Source organism: Myotis lucifugus, unplaced genomic scaffold, assembly GCF_000147115.1.
Source record: "Myotis lucifugus unplaced genomic scaffold, Myoluc2.0 scaffold_33, whole genome shotgun sequence".
NCBI classification, from domain to species: domain Eukaryota; kingdom Metazoa; phylum Chordata; class Mammalia; order Chiroptera; family Vespertilionidae; genus Myotis; species Myotis lucifugus.
In genome coordinates, this window is record NW_005871081.1 from 1,360,369 (window position 1) to 1,379,562 (window position 19,194).

The window sequence follows — 19,194 nt, forward strand, 5'->3', positions numbered from 1 at the left end:
GCTGATATGCATGTCTGCACCCTCATGTGTGAAGAGCTGGCCTTGGGAGCCTGGCAGACCTGGGCACAAATCCTGGCTCTGCTACTTCCTACCTGGTACTGTACTTGTCTATGGGTCTATCTCCTCTGTTTACAAAAAGGGATTTCTTTCACAAGAGTGTTAGCTCCCTGACTTAGGGTAGAAAGGAATCTTACAAACCACCTAGTACAACCTTCCAACCCAAACCTGGAATCCTATTTGGAGTTACTTCTTACATAACTCTTAGCCAGGAGGTCATTATTTTACAAGACAGCCTTTTCCATGGTTAAATAACTCAGTTTTTCTTTCATTCACTGAGCAAATGCTTAGCTCCTACTCTGTGACAGGCTACTGCTACCACCTGAAAACTTTCATGTAGATCATGATCTATATATAAAACAAGGAAAGTATATAAAAACAATGGGAGCAAACTTTGTCAAAGACGTCAGCAAGCCTCTCACTGTCAATATGAAATGTGGGTGGGATATAAGAAAGGAGGGCAACAGCTCCCTAGGAAAGCCACAGGGAACGAAGCTGCATACCCTTCTATAATACCCAGGGCACATGAAATAACAGACTTTATCCATACACAGCCGGGGCAAAGACATCAGATGTCAAAGAATTGAAGGCAATCTTGATAAAGATGGAGAGAAGCCAAGGGACAAGTAAAAGATATAACAGCAGCAAAATTAAGGCTGAGGTTAGAATGCTCAATGTACACATACAATGTCAGGTCAGAGGCTTGGTGTTCTCCCAGGCCCAGCATGCAAAGGTTCCAGGCAACTAAAGGAACAAAGGGGAAAAGACAGGTGTCCATTTCTCTGGAGCACAGAAAAGGTCCTGGAAATTTGCCACAGCATTTTAAGAAAGATGCATGTCTATTTTATACATTTATTAAAACTAGTGATTGCTACCTATTATATCATATTTACAAATTTCAAATGCAAAAGCTGCCCTGCCTTTTTATGATATTTGGCATGAATGGAAAGAGAACTGTTTGCTCTTCCCATACACAAAGAATACTGTCATACAGTTTTAAGTCACAGTGTTCATTCCATAAAGCCTGGAAAATAAAACCACAATGTATCACTGAACATGTAAGGTAATAAGAACCTGTAACTTCCCAGATCAACATATTTACTAGTAAGAGACCTCGCTCTCTAATGACTGAGGAAACTCCTGATTCCCTAAAAGAGGTGACTAAGACCTCTCCCGCTCTAGAGGTGGGCATCAGCTTCTGCAACAGCAGTGCTCTCTCATCTCTAACAGGAAAGGTGTCTATTACCATCCTGCAGGTGCAGGTTATGTTCTTTTATTGTCAAAATCCATCTATTTCAGCCCTGGCAGGTGTGGTGTGGCTCAGTTGGTTGAGCACTGTCCCCTGTACCAAAAAGTCACCGGTTTGATTCTAAGTCAGGGCACATGCTCAGGTTGTGGGCTAGATCCCTGGTCCAGGTTTGTGCAGGAGGCAGCCAATCAATGTTTCTCTCTCTCTCTCTCTCTCTCTCTCTCTCTCTCTCTCTCTCTCTCTCTCTCTCCTTCTCCCTTCCTCTAAAAAAAAAAAAATTAACATTTAAAAAATACCCTGGTATGAGGGTATTTTTTTAAAAATCCAGTCTCAGGCATATCACAAACGTTTTCTTTAATTATATGATCCTATCATCCTTGACTACAGCTCTCCCAGGTAATCCTTAAATGGAATGCCTGTTGGTAAACAGAATGGTATGGTGACCTCAATGATGCCTAACATCCCAAATGGTCCTAAATAGTCTTCCCAATAACCTTGAAAACCCAAGAGCCAAGTACTTTGCCAGACACCTACTTTAAGACCAACTGCTAATCCTCTTAACAATACTACAAGGCCAAGGCCAGCACTATCAACCTCATTTTACAATGAAGTGACTATATAGGCAGCTAGGGACGCGCACCTGGCCAGCCCACCAACGGGGCACACAAACACTACACACAAAGCCTGAATCCACATCCCCAACCCCACTCCAACCCCATCACCTAAAGCAAAGGCACTCCTGATTATTCACTGACCAGACACTGAGAACAGATTGATTTCAAATAGTTTTCACATTCAAAAATACGGTGGTAACTGGCTTTTTATAAAAACTAATCAACTATTTAAAGTACCCTGGATTTTTTTTTCTCTCCCTTCCATTGTCACTCTTCAAGACTAAGGCCCTAATGCTCCCACCTATGGTCACTAATGTCCTGCTTCCATCTTCAACAATCTGGACTCTGGTACCAAAGTAATCTTCCAAAATCACTACCACTTTTATTACCAAACAATAAAATTCTGCCACTCAAAAGAAGCCATTCTCTTGTACACTCCCTTCTACTTTCTATGACAATATTTTTACATAATTAAATCACATTACCTAAATAATTTTATATTCTGCTTATTGCACTTAACATCATTTTTTATATTTTTTAAAGTACCTTTTTTTTTAAGAGAGAGTATGAGGGAAGAAGGGAGAGGGAGAGAGAGTAACATGAATGTGAAAGAAACATATTGATTGGTTGCATGCACCCCCAACTGGGGTCAGGGATCAAGGATGCAACCCAGGTAGGGTATATGCCCTTGACTGGATATCAAACCCTCAACCCTTTGTTGCCTGGGCCAATGCTCTAACCATTGAGCATACCAGCTAGGGTTACATTTTTAATAATTATAAATGGATTTACCTCTGGCTACTTAACCATTCCTGTATAGTTATATATTTAGTTTGTCTGTAATTTATTACTATCACAAATAATCTTATGAACACACCTTTGCACAAACATCTTTCAATACATTTCAGGTAATTTTTCTGGGATGGATTTCAAGACGTACAATTACTAGATTAAAGGGCTTGAGTGTCCTTAGAATTCTATACACACCTGCCATATTACTTTTAAGAAATCCTTATATAGATTTACATTTCCACCATTATTGGAACTGAATATTCTCTCTTTAAATCTCTGCTTACTGGATACATATAACATTGCTATCAAATTTTTTATGGTAAGCTTAACTATTTAGTCAGAGTGGGGTGGACTGAATGTGTGTGTCCTTCCAAGATGCACATGTTGAAAACTAAATCCCCAATGTGTTGGCAGTAGGAGGCGAGACCTTTGGGAAATAATTAGGTCATAAAAGCAGAGCCCTGGTGAATGGGATAAGTGTCAATAAAAGGATGAAAAGGCCAGAGCTTGCACTCTCCACCCTGTAAGGACACAACAGAAGGCAGCCCTCTGTAAACCAAGAAAGTAACTTCATGGAGAACCCGATCATGCTGGCACCTTGATCTTGAACTTCCAGCCTCCAGAACTGTGTGAAATAAATGTCTGTGTTTACTCCAACCAATCTATGGCATTTCGTTAGAGGAGCCTGCACTTATTAAGGCACAGCTATTCATATGTATCTATTAATTTTAATGTATTTGTCTTAATTAGCTCTTCATACTTTAAAAATAATCTTATGTTGTTATAACTGTTGCAAATAATGTTCGAATCTATACTAATAAAAGGGTAATATACTAATTAGACTGGATGTCTTCCAGACGTCCTTCCAGACAAAGCCACAGCGGCTGCAAGGGCCGAGGGCCAGTGGTGCAGGAGAGGCGGCAGTGCGGGAGGAGAAGGCTCTGGAGGCAGCCGCGGGAGAAGGCAGCACCACGGCCCCTTTTGCAGAGGCGACACAGGAGAGGCCTCGGTGTGGGCCGGTCCAGTGCCAAGGCCCCTTCCACAGAGGCAGCGGGAGAGGGGGCTGTGCGGTCCGGTCCCAGTGCTGCCCCTTCCGCAGAGACAGCAGCGTGAGCCGGTCCCGTGCCACACCTCCAGAGGCTGGACAGGGTGCAACCTGCTGTGCCTCAACATCCCACAGCCCCTCTCCCCAGCCGGCCTGGCCCCAGATCGCCCCCCCACCCACCAGTGGGCATGTAGGGGGGGGGGGGGGTAGGGCCAACGCTAAGAAGTGAGGGCCAATGGCCAGCAGTCCTAGCAGCGGCTGCGAAGGCCAAGGGCTGGCAGCTGTGGTGGCCAGCAGTGGCGGCAGCAGCAGGGTGATGGGGGTGGTGCCTTCCCCTGATCAGCCCGGTCACCTCCCGCAGATGAGGACATCCCCTGAGGGCTCCTGTACTGTGAGAGGGGGCAGGCCAGGCTGAGGGACACCACCCGCCCCATGCACGAATTTTTGTGCACCAGGCCTCTAGTTAATCTATAATTTGGTTTACATTGTTTGAAAGCAAAGAATTTATTAAACTTTACATAGCCTAATCAACTTTGATATTTTCCTGTATGTTTCCACTCACTGTTTTTAAGTTCTAAAAAGCTTCCGCCCACCCCAGCCCTGCTCCAATGCATTATCAACCAACCACATACAGACACACTGGCAAAGGATGGAAGCATGGTTCGGCACAATTTTCAAGCAATCTTTGGCTAAATACTGAACTCTGGTGAATACTAGAAAAGCCAAGCTTAAAATGTAAAAAGTAAAGGTTACTTGCACACAAGCACTTTGATATCACAACAGTCAATCTGAAAACTGTAATGACCTCTAAGTGACTAACGGGTAGCATATACAGCTTGTATACACCGGACAAAGGGACAATTCCTGGCCAGAGCAGGAGAGTGTGGGAGAGCAAGAGATTTCATCAAGATACTCAGAAGAGTGCACCATTTAAAACTTATAAACGGTTTATTTCTGAAACTTTTCTTGTAGTATTTTCAGACCAAAGTTGACCATGGTTAACGGAAACTGGAAAGTGAAACCACTGAAAAGAGACTACTTTAGACTCTTAATAGAAAATAAGTAGTTCCCTCTTTAGAACATCACTGTGGATTATGATTGCATTATTCCCTACATGAAGCCCTTCCCAAAACAGAAACCAAAGTATCATTTAAGAATACAAGAGGAAACGGAAGCTACAATAGTTAAAAGTTAAGTATTCCTACTAAGAAACTGCGAAAAACCATAAAAAGACTTAGTCTTTTTTGGGGGGGCTATGGGCCCAAAACCACATATATAACACATCATATACTAAAATACAAAGAAGATAGTGGAATCACATCCCAGGAACAAATATCCAACAGGCACAGGATGAAGAGGATGTGGAGAGCTAAGCATAACCAAGAAAGGAAGGTGGCCCTCGGAGTCGGGCGGAATACAGGATGTGCTGAGGAGTCCAATGTTCTGAAAGTTGACAGAGTTGAGATGGAAGTCAGAGTCCAGATGAAACAGATGATTGGTGAGAAGAAACCAGAGAAGTACAAGGTGAGACTCAAATGCAGGATTTCTCAGGAAAAGAAAATCTGGAGTTGACCAATACAAGGAAAATAAGTCAAAGATTGCTGATGGCAGGCGTTTAGGGACATCGTGTGCAGAACGCAGTGAATGAGAAGTGTTAAAGTGAACTGATGAAAAGAGGAGGCAATGAAATGGACATAGGGGGTGAGAAAAACAATTGACTGTATCCATGCATCAGAACATATACTAACAAGGGAGAAATTTCTGCTATTTCTATTCACTGCTATATGCCCAATGCCTTTAACAGGGCCGGACAAAGAGTGGGCTCCTAATAATAATTTGTTAAGTGAATGAATTTTCTCTGAGGCCAACTTGCTCATAAGATTTGGGGCAAATGGAAGGTAAATGCTAAGAAATGCTTAGAAAGGTAGCATTTGGGGTAAATGCTAAGGTAAATGCTTAGAAAGCTAAATATGCACACACAGAAGAGACTGTGGCAATAGGTCAGTGTAGAAGAACTGACCCATAATCAAATCTGTCGTAATTGCCCTGGCCAGTGTGGCTCAGCTGGTTGGAGCATCCATTGTCCAGTACACTGAAAGGTCTCAGGTTCGATTCCTCGTCAGGGCACATACCTAGGTTTCGGGTTCCAGCCCCAGTTGGGGCATGTATAAGAGGCAACAGATCAATGTTTCTTTTTCTCTCTCTCTCTCCCATCCTCTCTCTCTCAAATCAATAAAAACATATCCTTAGGTGAAGATTAAAAAAATGTAACAATTTTTCATCATTTCTTTTATTTTTTAATGGTTGTCTTTGTTTTAAAATATATTTTTTTATTGATTTAAAAGAGGAAGGGGTAGGGGGAGAGAGAATCATCGATTGGCTGCTTCCTGCACGCTCCACACTGGGGAATGAGCCCACAACCATGTGCCCTGACCAGGAATCGAACTGCAATCTCCCAGCTCATAGATCAACACTCACCCCACTGAGCCATGTCAGCCAGGCTCACCATCTATATCCTATATAATAAAAGGGTAATATGCCAATTGACCCTAACAGCAGAATGAATGGGAATGACTGGTCATTATGACACACACTGACCACCAGGGAGCAGATGCTCAATGCAGGAGCTGCCCCCTGGTGGTCAGTGTGCTCCCACAGGGAGAACTCTGCTCAGCCACAAGCCAGGCTGACGGCTGCCAACACAGCAGTGGTGGCGGGAGCCTCTCCCGCCTCCTCAGCAACGCTAAGGATGTCCGACTGCAGCTTAGGCTTGCTCCCCGCTGGCAAGTGGACATCCCTTGAGGGCTCCCGGGCTGCCAGAGGGATGTCTGACTGCCAGCTTAGGCCCAATCCCCCCAGGAGCGGGCCTAAGCCAGCAGGTGGACATCCCTCAAGGGGTCCCAGGTTTGCGAGAGGGCACATGCTGGGCTGAGGGACACCCCCCGCATGCACAAATTTTTGTGCACCAGGCCCCTAGTAATATAATAAAAGCCTAATATGCAAATCAAACAGTGGAACAACCAGTTGGCGGGGGGCAGGGCTGGCGTCAGGCCAGCCAAGGCGGGTGCCAGCAGGCAGAGGGAGGGGACGGCAATCGTGGGGCAGCGGCAACCAGCGGCGGGGCAATGGGGGGCAGGGCCGGCCGGCGCCATCCCCCAATCAACCCACCGGTCACCTCCTGCAGACAGAGGCCAGACTGCAGACTAAGCCATCAGTCGGATATCCCCTGAGGGCTCCCGGACTGCAAGAGGGCACAGGTCGGGAGGGCTGAGGGACCCCAAAAGTGCACAAATTTTTGTGCACGGGGCCTCTAGTCTATATAATAAAAGCCTAAGCAACCGTTACAGCAGAACAACCAGTAGCTAGGATAAACACTGACCACCAGGAGACAGACGCTCAACGCAGGAGCTGCCCCCTCGTGGTCAGTGCGTTCCCACAGGGGGAGCGCAGCTCAGCCAGAAGCCGGGCTCACGTGGCAGCGCTAAGGAGCAGCGAGCCGAGCGGTAAGGAGCAGCAAGCAGGCAGGCGGTAAGGAGCGAGGGGTCCCGGACTATAAGAGGGATGTCTGCCAAGGGGTCCCAAACTGTGAGAGGACTCAGGCCGAGCTGAAGGACACCCTCCCCTTGCTCCCGCACACATTTTGTGCACCGGACCTCTGGTTTCTTAATAAAAGTACAGAAAATGGTACACTCATGGTAAAAGGGTTGCTGCAAAGAAACACTAATCAGTTGTTTATTTCACTTCAAAAATTCAAAGGTCTCATGGCCTCAGATTTATGTATCTGAGAAAAATAAAAGATTGGAAGTAGGGGGGAAAAATAACTAAATAAGTGCATACTTTCCACAGAATTCAAAACATAACCACATTTTAAAAGTTTACTTTACTGATTTATCATACCTAGTTATATAATAGCAATGTAAAATTTTATCCAAATAAAGATTATCATTTCCTATTTTCTGTGCCATATGCAATTGTGTAGGGACAAAGAAGGTTTGGATTAGATTTTAGATTTAATACCATAGATATCTTTAAGCTTACAAAGTGCTCATGTTAAGTTTCAAAATGCAATACCAAAACATTAATGGTAGTTACATGTGTGGGACACATAATGATTTTTATTTTTATATCCTTATCATAGTCTCAGTAGTTTACCTATATAATATATTACTGAGTTTTAGAGACATTCAAAAAACAAAGTATTATTAAAAACTGTTTTGCAATTACTCACCACATTATAATAGCTTTTGTTAATGGCAGTTGTATCAAATCCTTTGGGAGGGCTCTTCAATGTTCCAGATTTGGGAGACACAGGCTTTTCTGAAATATAAATGTAATGTCGTTTTACTGATCAAAACTAGAGACAACCAAATGCACCAGCCCCCACATAGCCAAACATGAATGGTACAGCAACCTCAATTGAAATAAACCAAAACGAACCTAACGGGTTTGGCTCAGTGGATAGAGTGTCGGCCTTCGGACTCAAGGGTCTCAGGTTCAACTCCGGTCAAGGGCATGTACCTTGGTTGTGGGCACATCCCCAGTAGGGGGTGTGCAGGAGGCAGCTGATCGATGTTTCTCTCTCATTGATGTTTCTGACTCTCTATCCCTCCCCCTTCCTCTCTGTAAAAAATCAGTAAAATATATATATATTTTTAAAAGAAATAAACCAAAAAGGGGAAGCTGAACAGAAGGCCTGCGCACCTCCAGGGGGCACCACAGTGCCTGCATCTCTTCATGCTCAACAACCTGACGTCAGAGAGCTGAGCAAAGGTAAACTATTACCCATGCAGAATTAGAGAAAATGTTGGCAAATATTTCACAAAATTAAAGCATCAAGACCCACAGTCTAGACCAGGGGTGGGCAAACTTTTTGACTCGAGGGCCACAGTGGGTTCTTAAACTGGACCGGAGGGCCGGAACAAAAGCATGGATGGAGTGTTTGTGTGAACTAATATAAATTCAAAGTAAACATCATTACATAAAAGGGTATGGTCTTTTTGTTTTTTTAGTTTTATTCATTTAGTTTTATTCATTTCAAAACGGGCCGTAATTTGCCCACAGCTGGTCTAGACCAGCGGTTCTCAACCTGTGAGTCGAGACCCCTTTGGCAGTCAAACGACCCTTTCACAGGGGTCGCATATCAGATATTTATATTACGATTCATAACAGTAGCAACATTACAGTTATGAAGTAGCAACGAAAATAATTTTATGGTTGGGTCACAACATGAGGAACTGTATTTAAAGGCCAGAAGGTTGATAACCACTGGTCTAGACTATATTTCAGGGATTCTGATCACTCAGAACACAAAAGTCTCTCTAAACAATATGGTCTGGCTCAAGGTGATAGACAAAAGAGAAGGAAGGCCACCCAAATGGGTGGAAAAAACAACAGAAAAAATCACACTGCCTTAAGAACTTCCACACAAGTGACAAGAATGAAAGCCGTCATGAATACTGCAAGGATTCAAATATTTTTAAATTGCATGGCTTTTATTCAACATCCATTCAAGAGAAATTAAGCACAATTGGTACTGAAGAAGTGCTTTCAGATAACATGGCTCTCAGAATATGTGTGTGTGTGTGCCTGTGTGTGTGTGTCTGTGTGTGTGTGTGTGTGTGTCTGTGTCTGTCTATCACTGGTTCTACGAGGAGAGTGTGTCATATCTAACATTAGTTCTATGTGTGGGTTTGTCTATCACTGGTTCTATGGGGTGGGTGTGTCTGATAGCTAAAACGTGATACAATCCACTATTACTGAGAACATAATTTAGTGCTACCTTTCCAGTGGCCAACTAAAGAAACAAGTTTTCCGTTTCTTACAATAAACTATAAGAACACTGAAAACAACAGAATTTAAGCACAGATGTGCTAAAAGAAAAAGAGAGTAGGGACTCCCTAGGAGATGAAAAACAGCAATGACAGGAAGGGGTCTGTGGGGGGTAAGGAAGGGTGGCTCCAGGGGCTGAGGTGCAACCAATGCAGGAATAAGACAGCCCTGCAACCTGAGCAGAGTAAAATGGGGTGGATCTCTTGATGACCTGCATGACTGATGAAAAGAAGCCTAGAAGCTTCTAATCAAGCCTCTTCTCTGCTGGTCCAGAAGAACAGCAAGGAAGTATGCTGGCTATTCAGGGATCAAAACCCAGAGCCTGACCCTGCCAAAGTGTATCGCAAATCTACACAAAGCTCCCGCAGGACCACCAGGATTTGCCTGGTGCGAGAAAACCTCTGGGAGCCCCTGAGGAAGCAAATGTTACTCCTCTCTGCAGGAATACTTCTGCAACCCAGAGTATAAAGATATCCCACCCAACCACCACCCATTCCACACCAAAGAAGGGTGAGGGCTAGAGAAAACACTTATTTCCAGCAATGCAAAAAAAAAAAAAATACACAAGGTTCCATGTTACCTTTGTTTCTTTCCCTGCACAGAAAATATTTATATCAAACACTGTTTTTTCACAGTTAAATTAATAACTGTGTCCAACAGCTTGCACTTTATGTCACTTTTTGATGTCAAAAATAAACAGAAAATATTAAGAATGACCAACTTAGGAAGTGTAGTGTGACTGCTTATTAAAGATCTGTGGATCAGCAAATGACAGTCACACATTTAATTAAGTTCTCACATCACTGCCAAACATAGGTTATTACTCATCATCTCAAGCTAACCAGCACCTAAGGTAAGTTGGTGTGTTTTTTTTTTAAAGAGAGCCTTTACTGTACAGATAATGAGCTATCTAGAAATGGAAGAAATTAATGCATCAGAAAAAAAAAATTGGAAAAAAAGCTGGTGCATGTTTATGCACACATGAAACTGTACTTGTGAGGACAGAGAATATGATTTGTTCACCTCACCATCTTAGCCCTCAATGGGATTCTTTTTCCAACTGCACGCACCTCATCACACTGCCCACTAATGACTGAGAGCCTCCACATTTACTTAATAACAGCAGCAACCAATGTCACTCATGCCCAGAACCAGCCCTGTTGCTTCTCTTTCCTTCCATCTCCTTTGAATTTAAAAATTCTCTACTGTTTGTATGTATAAAATGCAGTAGATATCCATGTGTTTTATATTTTTAAAAAAATGTGTATAGAAAATAAATGCTAAGTACACATTCAGGAAGAATACACAGTGCATTTGCAGCAAGCATTAGAAACACCTTTATGCAGACTCTTTGAAATATGTGTCTTTAAAGAGCAACAATTTCAAAAAGAAACCACAAATAGGTCAAAGGTACAAATACATGAAACTTGACCAGAACACTGCCATCTCTCACCACCAGAGGGCAAACAATCACAGCTCCTTATACTTCCCCAAGAGGTGCAAGAGAGAAATTGGACATGCTTCAGAACTTACCTGGACATACACAGCCCAAAAGGTATCACTCACTTAAAGGTAAACCTCAGTTTTGTTTATTCAATAAAATATTTTTAAATCAAATCAAAAGAAAAATTCAAAACTTAAAGCAAGTCAGTGTTTTTGTTTCATAAGAAAATGATCCTAACAAGATCTCCAGTTAGAGGAATCTGTATATTTAAGACCTGGCACACTTTGCTTACAGAAAATGAAGCATTAAATACACTAAGTTACAATGCTTACATTATACACACCTAAAAAAAATTCCATTCCAAAAATCAAAAAGCCACATAAATTATTGAAAAGATGCAATACTGAAATGTTAAGTGATCCTAGCACTTTATTCTTAACGGTTATAAAGTGGTATGGTAAAATATTTGCTTTGGCTTATTTCTCTCTCAGATGCCAACATTTAAAATCAGATGGAGGTAACTTTATTTTTAATATACTCGTGTAATTTGAAAACACTAGGGATGAGAAGTTATTCCCAAAAGAAATTATCCCTTTGGTTCAACTGTCACATAAAAGAGCGGTCGCCAACCTTTCGGACCTCACAGACCACCAGTTGGCAACCGCTGACATAAAGAATAATTAGCATAACAGGTTGCCAATATGAACCATATTACTTTTTATACCTTAAAAAATAAACAGAACAGAAATATTTCCAAAGTTACTTGCATATGCAAACTAGGGAGTCCAGATGACAGCCACCAAGAGCTCTTGAACCACAAATGCAATTACATACACCTGTTTGAGGGTCTCTCCCCCCCCCCCCCCCAACCCACACACACACAGAAACCCAGGGTTAAGATGAGAGAATTTCGGGCAGAACAAAGTGCTGCAGTCACTCCTGCCATAAATAAACACTTATAAATATGTAATGGCTGGTTCCTCTTAGGGCTGCATCTGTGAAACCAACTAGCTAACCCTTAAATAACAGGAGTTTGAACTGCATGGATCCACTTTCCTGTAGATTTTTTTTTCAATAAATAATGTAAATATATATTTCTTAATAACATTTTCTTTTCTCTACCTTACTTTATACATATAATATCTGTGTTAATCGACTGCTTAGGTTATCAGTAAGGCTTCCTCACTTGGATTTTCAGCTAAGCAGAAGTTGGCACTCCTAACCCCCATGTTGTTCAAGGGTGAATTGTATTACCAAGAGATGATATTAATAACATTCAAATAAATTTGAAAACAACTCCCAGAAGTCACCTGAAGAGAACTTTGAGACTCACTCAAACTCTATCTTTCCTAATTTGCAAAGATTAACTTTGAAAACTCCATGAGGAGAAATACCTGAAAAGTACAAATTCATTCATTTGTATTTTTACTATCATACCAGAATTCCCATTGAAATGAATCATTCACAGCAGAATTCAAGAAAGCCCAGATTCAGCAGACATTTACCGGATCAGTGGGCTCCACTCCTGATGATGTACTCATTACCAGCTCTGTGACCTCCTAATAGCATGCCCTACCAGCTCTGTGACCTCCTGGGTGTGCCCTTACCAGCTCTGTGACTTCCTGTGTGCCCATTAACAGCATTGTGCCCTCCTGATGGTGTCCATTACCAGCTCTGTGATGCCTAAATGCGATGCCCATTACCAACTCTAACTTCCTGATGGTGTGCCCATTACCAGCTCTGTGACCACCTCATCCTCACTGTAAAGGGAAAGCCCATCATCCCTCTCCCTCCTTGACTCCAGCATCCTCCTGGAAAAGGCCCAAGTGCTGTTCTCTCATCCCCAGGAGAAAAATGAATCACCGGAATGTGAGACTAGCCAAGGAGCTGCTCTCAGATCCAGGACTCAGCCTGCCCCAGCCCTCAAGCTCAAGGGCCAGTGCTACGGCTGTCCAGCTGTCCCATGGACTGACCAAGTCCAAACAAGTTACAGACTAAGTCACATTTCCCAACAGCTGTGTCTATTAGGTCAAAATGACATTTCATCCTGATCAACCTGATACCATTACTGCACTCTCAGCTGGATCTACACTTGAATAGATTAAAAGAATATTATTTATTTGTGCCATATGCCCTGAATATCCCAGCAACACTTGCCTTCTGGGGTTGTGGTGAAGATTGAATGAGGTCACAAATAAAAAGCACTTTATACAATAACCAGAACATAATAAGCAACCACAAAATCTTAACTATTGTTAATTTTATTATAATAATGATGAAAAATACTGCTTATTATCAAAAAGCACAGAAAAATAGCAGCAATGAGATACTACTTCACACTCATTAGGATGACTATTATAAAAAAAAAGTGCTAGCAAGAATGTGGAGAAATTAGAACCCTTTTGTATTGCTGGTGGTACTGTAAAATGATACAGCTGCTGTGGAAATAGCATGGCTGCTCCTCAAAATTTAACACAGAATTACCGTATGAGCCACAATTCCACCCCTAGGTATATACCCAAGAGAACTGAAAGCAAGGACTTACACAGATACCTGTGTTCATAGCAACATTATTCATAATAGCCAATAGGTGAAAACCCAAATGTCCAGCAACAGATGAAAGGATAAACAAAATGTGGTTGTGAAACAGAAAATATATATATTTGTCTCTGCCTCCAGTTTGTGGCACAAAGCTAAAACCCATGTAATTTCCTTAAGTGATAAGAGCACTAGGAGCATCTTTTGTTCTACTGAGATGGCTCTCTGGGTCAGCTCCCAGATGGGGGCTGGTCACCAAAAAGACCCAGCCATGATTAGAAGCTTGGACTTTTCAGCCCTACCCCTATCCCAAGGAAGGGGAGAGGGGCTGGAGATTTGAACTAATGATCAATGATGCCTATGTGATGAAGCCTCCATAGAAACCCCAATAGTATGAGGTTCAGAAAGCTTGCAGGTTAGTGAACACATCTACATTCTGGAAGGGTGGCACCCCCTAACTCCACAAGGACAGAAGGTTCTGTGTGCAGGAACCTTCAGGACCTCATCCTATGTGCCTCTTCCTCTGGCTGTTCATCTGTATCCATTATTATATAACACATCAGGAAATGTAACTAGTTAGCATTTCCCTGAGTTCTGTAAGTCATTCTAGCAAAATATCAAACCCAAGGAGGGGGTCATGGGAACCTTGATTTATTGCCTGTTGGTCAGAAGTCATTATATCCCCCCAATGTGGGGGTACAGTAAAAAATTACTTCCCATAGAACAAAAAATAGGGAAGAATTTCAATACTCAGCCCAAGGTCATTTACACAAGTTCAACTAAATAAAAGCACATAGTATATATATACTGAGCACATTCATTTCTTTCTGTTCCTTCTCACCTAAAGGAAAAGCATCAGTCCATTCTGTCAACACTCCACTTACCACTGGGCTTGATCTCTCGGACGTAGTTGCTGGGGAACCAGCCAGTCCTGCCGTTGTGTGTGCCCTCCCACCAGCCCCCTTCCTCCACTCGAGTGACATGGATGACATCTCCTTTCGTAAAGGAAAGCTCATCTTCATTTGTCTGTTGGAAGTTAAACTTTGCTCTTACTACCAGTTGATTGTTGCTATTATCGGTCATGTCCTAAAAAAGAGAGAGGGGAAGAAAAATTTCATGAAGTATAGTCTAAGTCAGTGATGGCGAACCTATGACATGCGTGTCAGAGGTGACACGCGAACTCATTTTTTTCGTTTTTTTTTCTTTGTTAAATGGCATTTAAATATATAAAATAAATATCAAAAATATAAGTCTTTGTTTTACTATGGTTGCAAATATCAAAACATTTCTATATGTGACATGGCACCAGAGTTAAGTTAGGGTTTTTCAAAATGCTGACACACCGAGCTCAAAAGGTTCGCCATCACTGGTCTAAGTCATTATGGAATAATTATATATTTTACTATCATAAATGTAGTATGATTACCCTAAACAGCAGAGGAAGGTTTAATTTTGAGAAATTTAAGTTTCCTGTCTCCCACAGTGCATCTTGACCACCTTACCACCCCATTTCCAGTCCAGGAGGAAATTCTCTTAATGGCCTGAAAGGTCTTATTCCTGTCACTGTTATGTCTACATATACACATTTTCACATACATTTTTATGGACTTACTAGGAGCCCAGTGCGCGATTCAAAATCGCGCGGCGCCGCCCACTCCCTCTCCGGCCCTTGAAGCAGCCACGGCCGCTGCTGATCAAGCCTTCCCCCAGCACAGGCACTCGGAGGCCCCTGCCGGCCCGTCCCCAATGCTGCACGCACAACCTCCTCCTATCTGGTCGACCCATTATGGCGTTTTGGTTAATTAGCATATTTCTCTATTATATGTATAGATAGATAGATATTATACATACTTCTCTATAATTTATAAAAAGTTAATACACTGTAGTCATTTTTTTAGGAGTACTTATAGTTACTTTAATCTTAACTAGCTTTATGGCTATGCTATTAATTACTTAATCAATTCTCTATTACTGGATTTAAGGCTATTTCTAGTATTTTTCTATTGCAAAACAAGGCTGCATTAAAACTATATGCACTTCTATCTTTGAACATCTGTAAATGAATCTATTATGTTAAACTCAGGTCACAGAACATGTATGACATTTCCAATTTTAGTACCTATTTATAAATCGCCATCCAAAAACATTTTACAAACTTACACCAAGCTACATTCCAACCAACAGTATCTAACCAATACTGAATATTGTCAAGTATTTTTATTCTTGCCAACTGGTGGGAAGATATGGTACCTCATTTTAGTTTGCATTTTTCTCAGAAATTAAGCATATTTACAGATCTCTCAAGTGTGGGAAGACAAAGGGAGACTGACTAGAGTTTCTTTTTATCTCCATCTATGTCCTAGAGTGGGTGTCAGAGGAGCATGCAACCCAGACATACCATAAGAGCAAATAAGAACAAATAAAATCGTGCCCTCCTGGCCCAAGGAGCAGCAAAGGAGCAACAGGCAGGCACTGACAGTGGGTACAGGCATTCAGCCTACACCTGGGTGTCCACGGAGACTGAGTAGGATATCCCACACCCCACAGAGAGCATCAGTACTCCACCTTCGTAGGTGATATTAGCAAAAATCAGATAGGGATTCCCAGCCTCCACCCAAACCAGGTGGTAGCAGGCTACCACATCATTAAATATCCTAAAATATTTAATTCTTATTTAGCTATTACATACTATAAATATATTATAAATATTTATATATTATATTACATATTAACTATTATGCATTATAAATATCTAACAAGGCATCCTCCCCTGCTCCCCTGCACTCCACCTAGCCCCAGAGGACCACCCAGACCTAGAATCTCCTCACATTCCATCCAGCCTCAGGAGAGGACTAAGGCAAACTAAGCTGTCATGGAACCTATAGCCTACCAACCTAGGCCAGGACCACTCACTAAGCCCAATCAGGGTCGAAGGCTGCTAAGATACAAGATTTAAGTAGGATCCAGCATCTCCTACCTAATACACTCTCCGAAGTCTCCAGGATACAATAAAAAACAACTCATTCCAAGAACGTGGAAAATCACAGCTTAAATGAGAAAAGACATTGATAGCAACAACAAGATGAAGCAGATGCTGGGATCATCAGAAAAAGTTTTCATCATCAAAAGTCCTCAAAAAGCAATTACAAATTATCTCAATCCAATATAACAAAAGCCTAGGTGGCATCATGCGCAACATCGCCAGAAGATGGTCGGCAGGGGAGGGCAGTTGTGGGCGATCAGGCCAGCAGGGGAGGGCAGTTGGGGCGAACAGGCCGGCAGGGGAGGGCAGTTGGGGGTGAACAGGCCAGCAGGGAGGGCAGTTGGGGGCAATCAGGCCAGCAGGGGAGCAGTTAGGTGTCAATCAGGCCAGCAGGGGAGCAGTTAGGTGTCAATCAGGCCAGCAGGGGAGCGGTTAGGGGCGATCAAGCTAGCAGGCAGAAGCGTTTAGGGGCAATCAGGCAGGCAGGCAGGCAAGCAGTTAGGAGCCAGCAGTCCTGGATTGTGAGCTGGATGTCCAATTGCCAGCAGTCGAACATCCCCCAAGGGGTCCCAGATTGGAGAGGGTGCAGGCCGGGCTGAGGGACACCCACCCCCATGCACAAATTTCGTGTACTGGGCCTCTAGTATAGAATAAAATAGAAAACCTCAGAAAAGAAACAGAACTTATAAAATTTACTCAAACTGACAGTGAAAAAAGAAAAAAGAGGAGAGCTCCAGGAACTTGTGGGAAATAACAAAGATCTGAGACTGGTACCATCAGAGTCTTAGAGGGAAAAGAGAACAGCGCTGAAAAGTGATGTAAGAAGTATGGTTAAAAGTGTCCCAAATTTGGCAGAAGAATCACATATATAGATTCAAGAAGCTGAGTGAACCAACACAACAGGATCAGCCTAAAGAAATCCAGACCAAGTCACACCACAATTAAACTTTTAGAAAACTAAAGACAGAAAAAAAATCTTAGTACAGGATAAAAAACACATCTGTGGATATGCAAGATCTCAAAAACTTTACTTCCCATACACCCTTTCTCAAGAAGGTAGTGAAAGATGTGCTCCTTCAAAACGGGGGAATTATCCAAGAAAAAATGATGGTGGGGAGAAAGTGGTAAAGATGACTCAGGTCACAAGGAGTCTGCAGAACGATGATGTAAAAAACCTCAGACAGGGCAGCTGGCAACAGCCTAGCTGATAACCAAGAAACTCGGTGGGCCAGAAGATTTCAAGTTCCTTAGGAAGAGGAAAGTGAAAAATCCTAACATGTCTGAATGTACAAGAAGAGATTATTAGAAAAAGGCAAAAGACTAGGATTGCAACCTGCAAAAGGTACTCAAGAGATCTAAACAAATAGGCAACAATTATTCAGTCCAGAAAACAAAGTGTTGTCATGCAAGGAAGAACAGTCACAGCACAGATCATGGCTCCATTATGAGTCTGAGTCTCATAATGTTATATTAAACACTGACCCAACAGAAGCCGACTCATGAGGAAGAAGAGCTGGCAACCATTGATGCAGGTAAGGAGCTCAGAGGCAGTGGAAGAGCCCTAATCCCCTCTTATACTGTGGGAAATCCACACTGATAACTCTTCCAATTAAAAAAAAAAAATCAAGCTTATGTAGATACTTTATTTAAAGACACACAGGCAAATACATAAAGAATCAAAGGGAAAAATGGACAGTTGTTGTCTCTACTGATTTTTTTCCTAATACCAAATCTTGGAGAATTAATTGCCTGCCGAAACCGGTTTGGCTCAGTGGATAGAGCGTCAGCCTGCGGACTGAGGGGTCCCGGGTTCGATTCCGGTCAAGGGCATGTACCTGGGTTGCGGGCACATCCCCAGTGGGAGATGTGCAGGAGGCAGCTGATCGATGTTTCTCTCTCATCGATGTTTCTAACTCTCTATCCCTCTCCCTTCCTCTCTGTAAAAAATCAATAAAATATAAAAAAAAAAAAAAAAAGATACAAAAGATAAAGCACAAACACAGTGTTAAGGCAAATCTTCAAGAGGAGCTGAAAGAATTCCTAAAATATTTAATTCTTATTTATCTATATAAATTTTAACTATTATCCTATATAATAAAAAGGCTAATATGCAAATTGTCCCCTTCGACCAGGAATTCCATTGGGAATTTGACCAGGGGGCTGGGTCTGGGGCAGGGCCGGCCGGGCAACCGCCCGAGGCCCCTCCCCCAGCCAGCCCTGCCCCTGATCAGCCCTGGGTGGGCCAGCCCGACCCCACACATGCATGAATTTGTGCATCAGGCCTCTAGTATACTATAAATACTGTATTATAAATATGTATATGTTATATTACCTATTAACTATTACACATTATAAATATATAACAGTAATTATTGTATTTTATAAATATTTAATAATTCAAATAATACATTAAATATTTCTCTAATAAATTAAACTTAATGCATACTTAATATTTAATACTTAGAATCCTATATAATAAAGTACTAATATGCAAGTGGTCACCCCGCCCTCACACCGTCACACCGCAACAACTCAGACACTCAACACTGGGAGAGATGGGGACCAGCCAGGCACAAATGAGTTCACGAAGAGAGGAATGGGTACCAGCCAGGCTGCGGCCCAGGGAGAGGGTCAAGCCACACG

At 42.3% G+C, this 19,194-nt stretch overlaps 1 protein-coding gene across 11 annotated transcripts in view; it reads right to left on the reverse strand.

Moving 5' to 3' along the window:
- Window positions 1-19,194, reverse strand: part of ARHGEF7 (Rho guanine nucleotide exchange factor 7) — a 102,539-nt gene that overhangs the window by 50,134 nt on the left and 33,211 nt on the right. For all 11 annotated transcript variants that reach the window (XM_023752461.1, XM_023752460.1, XM_023752458.1 and 8 more), the window contains 2 exons: window positions 14,453-14,654; window positions 7,986-8,074 (listed from right to left, as the gene is read on the reverse strand). In XM_023752461.1, the coding sequence (XP_023608229.1) occupies window positions 7,986-8,074; window positions 14,453-14,651 (288 nt within the window). In that variant the 5' untranslated portion in view covers window positions 14,652-14,654. The remainder of the gene's footprint in view (window positions 1-7,985; window positions 8,075-14,452; window positions 14,655-19,194) is intronic.